Source organism: Sparus aurata, chromosome 21 (assembly GCF_900880675.1).
Source record: "Sparus aurata chromosome 21, fSpaAur1.1, whole genome shotgun sequence".
Lineage (NCBI taxonomy): Eukaryota > Metazoa > Chordata > Actinopteri > Spariformes > Sparidae > Sparus > Sparus aurata.
The window spans coordinates 25141364-25152165 of NC_044207.1; the positions used below are offsets into that span (position 1 = coordinate 25141364).

General features: G+C 43.5%; 2 protein-coding genes across 2 annotated transcripts; one reads left to right on the forward strand and one right to left on the reverse strand.

The window, feature by feature from the left end:
• Positions 1-2190: 2190 nt before the first annotated feature.
• LOC115572339 (ras-related protein Rap-2b-like) lies at positions 2191-7665 on the forward strand. Its single transcript, XM_030402322.1, has one exon. The coding sequence runs from the start codon at positions 2625-2627 to the stop codon at positions 3171-3173; it is 549 nt and encodes a 182-aa protein (XP_030258182.1). The 5' UTR covers positions 2191-2624; the 3' UTR covers positions 3174-7665.
• A 1605-nt stretch (positions 7666-9270) lies between these two features.
• Positions 9271-10585, reverse strand: LOC115573025 (complement C1q-like protein 2). The gene is made up of 3 exons (XM_030403595.1): positions 10296-10585; positions 10032-10154; positions 9271-9917 (listed from the first exon to the last, which is right to left on the reverse strand). Exons 1-3 carry the CDS (start codon positions 10534-10536, stop codon positions 9637-9639), a joined length of 645 nt encoding a protein of 214 aa, XP_030259455.1. The 5' UTR covers positions 10537-10585; the 3' UTR covers positions 9271-9636.
• Between the last annotated feature and the right edge of the window lie 217 nt (positions 10586-10802).

Genomic DNA, 10802 nt, shown 5'->3' on the forward strand with positions numbered 1-10802 from the left:
TGCAACACTTGTGTGTGGTCATTGCCTCCGCGTGGACTGTGTGAGTCGAGTTCGGACACAGAAGTTGAGATATTCACAGCTTTATTTTTAATATGTGTGTTGATGCCCTTCTGCTGAAGAATGTGTGACAGCTCGACGTGCAGAGACATATTTCCCGATCATCGCTTCTGAACTTCAGCCTCGCGAACAATTATCGTCACCTTGAGGGTTCAGAGTCAGCGAGACTGGAGCAGCTCCACGGAGACTGATGTGTGACAGATGTGCTCAGGGCGACTCTCGTGAGATTGAGTGCATAATCTGGGTTAAAATGGATATAATAAAACAGTTAAATGAAGCCGGTGAAACCTCACAGGGTTCGGTTAAATTACTCTGAAATGTTGACAGCCACTGAATACAAATAACACGGCAATTTTTCTAAATGAGAACAAAACACAGCAGTCTTAAAATATTTGTAATGCAAGTAAGATGCTTTTTTTGCATATTCAGATCACATATTTGCTCTTGTAACGCCAGAGGAGCACATGTCTCAGAACCTGTTTGTCAAAAGAGAATTAGAGAAAAGTTTCATAATCTTTAAACTACCATATTTTGAAGTCATGATCAAAAAAATGTAATCAAGTAATCCATGACAGTGTTTATTTCAGGTATAATCTGGGCTATTTATATTATTATTATATTTATATTTACTTATTTTTCATAATCTGTCTACATAATCCTCACCATGTTGTTCTATATATGAACATGCAACATTTTGACAGCGGTGAAAGAAGTATTCAGATCCTTAAAAGTAAAAGTACTAATCCCACACTGTGAAAATACTTTTATTACGAGTGAGATTTCCCTGAAAGTAAAAGTTGCACCAAGATTTATTTCTCAAAAAAGTAAAACTACTCATTCTGCAGAAAAAAATAACACCTGTCAGTCGTTTCTGACCAAGATACTTTGGGTTTTTTTTACATCTGCTGAATTGTGTTGCATTTTGTTATACTCGATCTAATGGTGGGTAGTTTAACTCATCACGTGTTTGTTCTCTGGTCTGTATGGAAGCCCATTTCCGCCACTTATGAAAAAAAAAATATGAGATACTAAGTCATAATAATGACTTAGTATCTCATAATTATGACTTAGTATCTCATAATTATGACTTAGTATCTCACAATTATGACTTAGTATCTCATAATTTTTTTTCATAAGTGGCGGAAATGGGCTTCCATAGGTCTGTGAGAACCACATACTGTATTTCTCAAAAGGTCAGGTTGACCAGATACCAAATTGGCGGCTATGTTGGTGTTGGGCAAACGATGTAGTCCACTGAGCGGCTCAGCACAAAACCAGATGACATTTTACTTTATTAACGACAAACTGTGACTTTCTTGACTTGAAAAATGATCATTTAAATAGACAAACGTCTTATGTGTTGTTCATGGCACAACTCGGACGTGATAGTGAAATAATTTCTCCCTCAGTTCACTATCATACAAAGTGTTATTTCTGAAATGAAGTCCCATTGGGTCCACTGGAAAGGGCGCGACTTCAGAAGATAAATGGAGATCAACTGAATGGTCGAGAAAGTCTGTTTGTCGTGATTAAAGTAAAACATCGTCTAGTTTTGTGCAAACATCGTCGTCTCCCTGGACACACGTCACCAACGCCAACATGGCCGCCAAGTCAGCACAGAAAAGGTACTAAAAAAAGATGAAAATCACAATAAATCCGGTTACGACTGTCGGCTGTGTAGTCTCTAAAATCAGGTATTTAGACTTTATTGACTTGAAAAATGTACTTCTCACTTAATAAAACATAGGAGCAGTTCATGGTAGTTATTTTGTCTTTCTACCTTCAAAGTTTTTGGATAATATTTGAACATCATACCTTTACTTTCTCTCAAGAATGCCTTTGGGTTACTTTATTGGTACTTCATGTACCCTTATAGAGTACTTTTACTCAAGTACATTATGTGAATACTCCCCCCTACCACCACCACCACCACCACCACTGGACCGTGAAGGTAAATCGCATCATGAGTTAATGACTGACCTCATTAACATAAATGCTCATGTATAATGATAATAAGAGGGACTGTTGTCTGCGGGCACTGACCTGTGAGAGTGTACATGAGGCCAGAGGTCAGTGTGTGTGTGTGTGTGTCTGGTCATCTGACTGCTGACTGCCTCGCTCTTTAGGCGGCGGCTCCTTTAAGAAAACGGAACTGAAGCCTCTGCGCTTTGACGCGCGGAGGATGTGGGCAGGAAACGCCGCCGTGCAGCGAGAGCGCAGAGACGATCACGCTTCCCAGCAGCGTTGCACAATACAGTGCGATCAAAATGCGCTGTGACTCGGCCCGCTGATGTCCAGGAGCGGCCATTCTCCCCGGATCTCCACCCCGCGGCCCACACGCAGCAGCAGCAGGAGGAGGAGGCGAGCAGGAGGATCCGCCGGCGTGGGATTTGTGCGCCGTCCGAGCGAGAGGACAGCCTTCCCGGCCCGCTCGGGTTGAACACATCGGGGCCGGTCAGCGGGTGGGAGAGGGAGAGGGAGAGGGAGCAGGCTTCGTCGCGGAAAAAGGAGGTGTCTGCCTTTTATTTCCCCCCCTCCTCGTCTCCCCCCCCCCCTCCTCCACAGCCATGAGGGAGTACAAAGTGGTTGTTTTGGGGTCGGGCGGAGTCGGCAAATCGGCGCTGACGGTCCAGTTCGTGACGGGCTCCTTCATCGAGAAGTACGACCCGACGATAGAGGATTTCTACAGGAAGGAGATCGAGGTGGACTCTTCCCCGTCCGTGCTGGAGATCCTGGACACGGCGGGGACCGAGCAGTTCGCCTCCATGCGCGACCTGTACATCAAGAACGGCCAGGGCTTCATCCTGGTCTACAGCCTGGTGAACCAGCAGAGCTTCCAGGACATCAAGCCGATGAGGGACCAGATCATCCGGGTGAAGCGGTACGAGCGGGTGCCGATGATCCTGGTGGGGAACAAGGTGGACCTGGAGGGGGAGAGAGAGGTGTCTTCCGGGGAGGGCAAGGCGCTGGCCCAGGACTGGAGCTGCCCCTTCATGGAGACCTCAGCCAAAAACAAGGGGTCAGTCGACGAACTGTTCGCAGAGATCGTGAGACAGATGAACTACTCGACTGTTCCCAGCGGTGGAGACCAGTGCTGCTCGTGTGTCCTGCTCTAAAGGCTAAAACAAACCCATCAGAACCGGTGCCAGAACCACCCAGAGGGGTGGGGGGCTGATGTGGGATCTTCTTTTTCTAAGTTGTCCTGCAAAAAACAACAACAACATCAACAACCACCCCTCTATCTCTGTCTTTCTCTCTCTCTCTCTCTCTGCTCACACTGTTGTCTTACTGTTGCACACAAGAATCGACGACGACAACAATCGATTATGTATTATAGTCTGGAAAAAAAAGTGTTTACATGACAAAGTACTTGAATGTTTTTTTCTTGGGGGGGTGGGGGATTTTTTTTTTTTTTTTTTATAGCTTTGTATATGACACTTCTCTGGAAATGTGCCTCAATGGGAATGTCTTATTGTTGAAACCTAAGAGACAGCTGTTTTCTGGTTACTTCTGATCTTCTTTATCATTTCTTTTTCGGTGGTTTTTTTTTAATCTGTTGAGTTGTACTGTTGCATCTTCCGGGCTGCTGGGTCCATCATGTGTTTGGAGGGGAGTGGTGGTGGTGTCGGGGTGGCTGTCATTACGCCAAAATCCCTGTAATCGGTCACCTGGAGGAGACCCCTGAAAGTGCTTCATAACCGCTCTCAAACGTATCAATCACCGCTCAAGCCTTTGCGCAGGGTTCCTCAAGTCTCCATCGATCCCCCCAAGACTCGCTCGGATGCTGTGTTTTGAAGCTGTTGACCGTGTTGGAGTTGTGTTACGCCTACGTATTTGTTTTTTTTTTCTTCATTTCCCCCCTCCCCGTACTCTCCCTCCTCTTCCTCCTCGCCGGTGTGGTGAAAGTGGATTTATCATTGAACTTGCACTTAGCGGATGGCGTCTCCTCCTCAGTGTGCACAAAAAAACAAGGACCTTTTTAGTGCATTGCATTGTCGCTGCATGGGGGGGCAGGTGGGGGAACGCCACGACCCACCCACCTCCCCTCCATGTCAAGTGCCTTCGTCATTTAAAAAAAAACAAAACACAACAACAAAAAAACTCCTGTGACTGTGCCAACTGATTGAGCCCTACTTTCTCTGCAGTGCGTCTTGATGGCAATCAGAACTTTTTTCCTCTTTTGTTTGTTTTCGGTATCGTTTCAGTCGGTGTCACAGTGCAGAGAGGGCCTCTCCCCGGTTTCACTGCCAGGAAGCTCGTAAACAGACGACCGGCTGCTTCAGGGTCAGATTCAGGCCCTTTCTTGAGGTACTAGTCCCAACAAGAAGTCCCAACAGAGTTACTTTGACCTTTACTAGGATTATTGGTTCAGTGAATGGCAAGCCATGTCTGTATTCTTATTATTAATATTATTATAATTAATATTATCTAGAGTTGTTTTTGTTTTCTTTTCTAAAAATGTGACTTTTTTTTTTTTTTTTTTTTTGCTCTTTGTTTTTTTTTTCGACTTACCGTAATTGTTGTTCTCCCTTTGGACAAGATCTTCTGCCATCCACCTGTCGGTTTCAAAGACTTGTAATACAAAAAAAAAAGAAGAAAAAAAAAAACGCATTTTACGTACCGCTGTGTGCTGTGCTTGTCTCTGATGATAACATAAAGTGTCTACTTTTGTTCTTTTAAACGCAGTACAAGAAGTTTTTAACTGGTAGTCTCAGTTTGATGCCTCAGTTTGACCTACGGAATGAGACCGTCAGCGAGAAGATTGTCTGTTTCTTAATGTCTGTCACCGGGTCGTGTTCTGACTTATTTACGCGTGAATGCTGAGGATGAATTGAGGAGTCTCAGAGCTAACTTTGTTTTCACCATCGTCATGTGACTGCTATTAATCTTACACAGCCACAAATAGATTAATGTCCTCATCGCCACGCATTCTACAAACAGCTGTGTGTATAAATGGCAGTTTTAATGGTAAAATACTGCGGCTGCTTTACAATTTTAGCACGGCAACAAGAAATCGACTGTTCGTTCGACGATCAATAGTTCAAGTAATATATGAAGGACGATCTCCAAACATTTCCTAGGATTTTCTGCCTCTCTCTGTTTCATATCATTAACTGAATGTGATTGGAATACATGATGTAAAGATGTCACAGTGAGGTTTAGGCCAGGGCCACAACTGAAACTTAATGGTGGACCATCGGCCAAAAAGACAGCGCCTGTTGTGTTAAGATGCAAAATGTCACGTTACGGAAGCCCCGAGAGGCAAGTGGGTTAAAGATAACGGTGATCAAGTCTGATCTGAATTGATTGTATCTCCTGTTTGTATGACTTAAGAAATATGTAAACAGAAAAAAAAGCAGTTCCTTAGTTTTTTCATTTGCCTCTCAGGGATTCCAGGGTTCCTCGGTTGACCGACTTTCTGCACAAAGTGTCACTCTGCCCGCCATGTTCGGATTATAAAAATAATGAGGTGACCTACATATTTAAAGAGCATTTTAACCCTTTAAAATAGCGTAAAGAGGAAATCACATTATGGTGTTATTATTATCTTATTTTCACTGGAAATACATGGTGGGCCAAATTACAAACCTTATTGTTTTAAGTCCTTTTCTCATCTCGTACACTCCAAGATTAATTTATTACCAACTATTCTAACAATTGATGTAATGCTTTGAGTCATTTTATTAGGGAAAAAAGTAAAAACTCTGATTTCAGCTTCTTTCATGTGAATATTTTTGTTTGTTTTGAGTGTTTGTTTGTTTTTTTCAACTCATCTGTGACATTAATCTGAATATCTTTGCGTTGTGGACAAAAAAAGACTTATTCAAAACATTTGGCTGTTTACCAACCAAACAGCTAATCAGTGAATCAAGAAAATAGTCAACAAAATAATCGACAATGTTAGTATTAGTTAGGGCTGCAACTAACGATTATTAACTAGGTGTTCATGAGCTGTAAACATTTAAAATCTTTAACAAGTGAAATCTGCAGCTCAACAGTGGAAGGGCTGCAACTAATTTACACTGTCGATTGATCTGTTGATGATTTTCTCGATCAATCGATTGGCTGTTCGGCCTGTAAAATGCCTGAGAAAGTTCATTAGTGTTTCCCAAAGCCCGAGATAAGGTTATCACATGTTTTGTTTTGTCCACAACCCCAGAAACATTCCGTTTACTGTCACCGAGGAGGAAAGAAAACAGAAAATATTCTTATTCAAGAAGCTGGAACTTGACTTATGATTATCAAAAGAGGTGGTGATTAATCGATTAACTCTTTCAAGACTCTCGTGGCCATTGTGCCCCATGTGAGGGGAAAAACCCCCGTCTCAGTCCAGTTGTTTGGGTAGTGGGTAGGGTTTCCAGTGAGTGTGTTTAGCTGGGGGAGAGCCGTTTCCCCTCGTCTCGCCGCATGTTTTCTAGGCTGCGGCGTGGAGGACAGAGAGGGCTTTTTGTGTTCAATCAGCCATACATACTGTAGACTGGTATTTGGTGGGCCACTCCTCAGACCGGCCAATGAGCTGCCGCCTCTTACAGCAGAGATCCAAGGTCAGATAATAACTAAATTCAATCCGAGGGCGAGCTCGCATTATTCAGGTCCGAAAGTAAAGAAACCAGCCGAGCGATGCGTACTTTGTTTTCATAATGACTTTCTGCAGGAGCTGCAACCGTCACTACCGGCATTACAAAGTAACCTATGAAACTATCACCAACTGTGTTTACCGCCGCAAATGACTCTTATCTTTATTCTGGTCGCGTTAAACTCCCACACACCTACTTCCTGTGAAACCCCACATCTGAGTTGTTGTTGTTGTTCAGCTCATACACATGAAAAAAGGTGCTAAACTCTAAAAAAGTAAAAGTGGAAAGAAAAATACAATAAAAGCACAATTTTTTCAGAAGAGTTGGCCTGTGAAATTAAGTTCCATCTGCTTTTTCCTCAGTTAGAAGAGATGTAAACGGAGTCAGTGGCGGTGTAAATACAATACACCATCTGAGCGATTACTCATGAATGAAGATGTGGCCGTGATTTCTTCCTGTTTGGTTATTTAAACTTCTCAAAAAACAAAAATTGATCCAGCAACAACTCCTGTAGATCAGGAACGGACGCGCGAGGGTAAATGTTTCAAGCCGATTCAGTAAAATAACTTGCATTACCCCAAGAATTGTACTTTTTGAGGTATATGTACTTTACATGAGTATTTCTATTTTGCGCTGCTTTAAACTAATACTTCAAATCCACACATTTGAATGTGTTTACAGGTCTTGGGGTGTACACCTGCTCAGTGACAAAAAGTGGTATATAAATCCTTTTCTGGCTCCAGAGGAAGCTGCTCGAATTTCCTCCAATGATGTCATTAAACGGCCGAGTTGCATTGTGAGGTCATGTAGGCGACGTGTTTTGAAAAGGAAGAAGAGTGTGTGTAATAAAAAGGGTGATATTTCTGCTGCTGCTCTATCGATTTCTGTCAGTGTTGTAGGAGTTGGACCAGTGGGCTGCTTTTTCAAAATGGTGCTTTTTATGTGGTCGCTATGATTTCTGGGAGAGATTCACTGAGTAAGGAAGAACGCCAGCGACTAAAAATAACACGAATAAAACTTTCAACTCACACCACCTCGTCTGTCAGCATTTCTGCCCGGGTCACGTGGATGTGAAGACATCGGCTTCCATGATCCCACACCGCTGATCTGCTTCGTTTTGATTTGATTTAGTGAACACTAGTGGCAGAAGTTACATACCTCGCATTTAAGGGCCTAAAGTGATAATCAGTCAAAACGACCCTCCCAGGGGTTTGTCTGGACGCTGGAAGCTGCTCGACCTCTCAACTGGCCTACACAACTTAATTCTGTACAAGGTTTAAACTAAAAACAGTAAAACGTGTCTGAACACGTGTTGATCAGTATTAAAATCGTTTTACAGATACCAGAGAAGATCCTGATGAAGCGCTGTTGTCTTTCACCAGGACCGCAATTAAAAAAAACAGGTTTGCACCCTCGCATGTATTTTTCCACTCACGCTGGTGTTACGCCTGCAGGGCTTTCAAGTCATATGACCCGTCAAGCGTGTCACCGTGGTGGTTTCCCGAGTTCGCCTCGCATTTACAGTCGTGTAAAGTGTTTACGTGACGGCTGCATAAAACTCCAGAGCGTCTCTACATCATCAGAGATCACAAAGGTGCCGTGCTGCCGGTTTACACAAGGATACTTTAACAGACACAAGTGGAAACAATGGTAACTTTACTCAACTTAAACCAAATTCAGTTTTTAAAAGCACTTTACACACAACACAAGGGATCCAGAAACTGACCCCGTCCTCCGTTTGCTGCAATATTACACAAACCCTACACTTAATCCCAAATTTCACACAATGTGCGACACAACGCGTGTAATAAATGTCAGCTAAAAGCTTTTTTTTTTTTTTGCTCACATGCTGCAACATTTAACCTGCGAGGTCTAACGCCTTTGCATTATCACTTCTCTGCATGCAGATCTGTGGACCACGTCTCAGCTGCTGCGTTGGGCTGTTTTTCGGTATTTGGAGGAAAGGAAGGGTGGTTTATAGGGCGCTTCCTGTGTTGCGGTAACTTCACCTCACATCTGTCAAATGTTGAAACAGACACGCAGTTCCTCTTCAACGGTTAGAAATAAATGGTTTGCGTTGTCAAAGCCTGTCCTCTTGACACAGGACATGACCGCCGCTGTGCAACGCTCCGAGAAGTGTGTCCCTCATTCTTTCCTACATGAGCCCACCCCTCCCCTATACAGAGAACTATCAAAGTAAGAATGAAGCGCTTGATGGAAAATGAAGGAGAACGACGGGGAGGGGAGAGGATGAATAGATGTCACTTGTGTGGCTGTTCTGCACGCAGTGACTCCGTGTGATCTGATTTGAGAAAAGAGACGCCGGGACGATCATATGACACCAATTTACAGTAGTTGATACAGCCGGTTATCTATTAGACAGCCTGAGAGAGGAGCAGCTGCATTCAAAACATCATCTATATTCCTTCGAAAAACACTGCGGACACCTCTTCCCATACATGTATTATTGTTGAACCACTGAACCACATGAGCTCTGAGCACACACACCTGGTCATCAACAGTGTTTGAGACACTTGACTTAAAGCCACAAAGTGTCAGTGGAGCAACAGGAACACTTCAACAACTTTTTCCTATTGCGTCCCCATGAGGTTGACGTCAACTTGAATCGGTGGTATTGTTGGTAATCACACCATAAAACAACCACAACTGCACACGATAAATGATATCATGAGACAGGTAATGTTTTAAAGTTTAACACAAGTCAACCGTCGCGTCGTTTGTAGACATTTTGAGGCAGAAATCTTTAATCACATATCACATCTTTAATGGCAACTGTTGTACAACAATAAAAACTCAGCTCAAAAGTCTGCAAAAGACAACCGGTTATCAGAGAAAAGCACAGAGTGGCCGGTGAACACATTCAAGCATCAGGCTGCAGAATAACTTAATAAGGTAGTGAAGAAGCGCGTTATCTATACGTCTCTGTTCTCCTTTCCATGACCTATTTCTCTTTTTTGCTTATTTCTTTACTTTGCCCCACTCACAGAGGAAATAACAAATGGCCGACGAAGGTGCTGTGTTTATTGTCGTTGTCATAAATCCAGGTGTTTAACCAGAGCCTCATGTACACCTGGTCTCCCACTTCAAGCTGCAGAGTCATGCCGTTGGTTGCCGTCTCCCAGCGGTTTCCAGCTGCATGGTTGTACACGGTAACCATCTGCTCTCCGTCCTTCATCAGTCCCAGGCCCATTGATCGCGTTGAGCCATTATGGCCGGAGAAGCTGAAGTAGTAGACTCCTCTGACCGGAGCGGTGAAAATACCTGTGGAGGATCAACAGAGAGGATTACATCACTGAGCACAGTAGCTGCTGTGCTTTGCATTCAATCCTGATGAACCCAAATATCTATGAATACACATGAATACATTAAGTTTACCTGTTGCAGGGTTGTATGAGCCTGTGTTTGCGTAGACATTCTTGTAGGTCAGTGTGATCTCAGTGTTAAAGGGTCCAACATTTCCAACATTGCCGATAGATGCTCCGAATGCCACCCGGTTACCTTGAGAGGCCACATGAGAGCTGGAAGCTATTGCGTTTATTTTGATTAACCAAACCTGAAGCAGCCCGGGGAACAGTCTGACAATGATGCACGCACAAACACACAATGAACCCCTTCAGCTTTGTTACAGGATGTTCTTACCTCGGACCTCTCCTCTCAGCTCCTCTAATTGTTTCTCAGTGTTTTGCAGTTTGGCCTCCAGTTCTCTTAAAATGACGACTAGTTGCCAATAATTCTGGCTGCCCGCTACGTCTCCGCCACAGACAGAAGCTCGCTCGACGTTTGTGCCATTGTCCTCCTCTGCCCGTTGATCCGGCTGCTGGACCTCAGCCACACAAAGATAGAAGAGGGATGGAATCAACACAACCAGTGAGGTCTTCATCTTTCAGCTGCTTCTGTTTGTTTTGATCGGCTCTCCCCGCCCGGCTTTATATACGACACAGGGATGGAAATACCCCTTGGATTTACTTGAGAATGAAAGGCTGTTTTGTTCTGACGGACCAGAACAAAGGAGTTATTATCAGGGATATGATCAGTCACAAGATGACCAAAGCTTTCTGTGAATATTGTTTTATTGCCATTAGTCAACAAAACCACAGATTTAATAATCTTCTGTTTATTCACTTTAAAGATATTTCTATATTTGTC

What these genes read in the sequence shown, in the direction of transcription:
- LOC115572339 (XM_030402322.1), top strand. Translation starts at nt 2,625, where the DNA reads ATGAGGGAGTACAAAGTGGTTGTTTTGGGGTCGGGCGGAGTCGGCAAA.
- LOC115573025 (XM_030403595.1), bottom strand. Translation starts at nt 10,536, where the DNA reads ATGAAGACCTCACTGGTTGTGTTGATTCCATCCCTCTTCTATCTTTGT. An exon ending in GCTGAGAGGAGAGGTCCGAG is followed by an intron (nt 10,155 to 10,295) that starts GTAAGAACATCC and finishes TGGCCTCTCAAG; the next exon opens with GTAACCGGGTGGCATTCGGA. An exon ending in CTCATACAACCCTGCAACAG is followed by an intron (nt 9,918 to 10,031) that starts GTAAACTTAATG and finishes GATCCTCCACAG; the next exon opens with GTATTTTCACCGCTCCGGTC.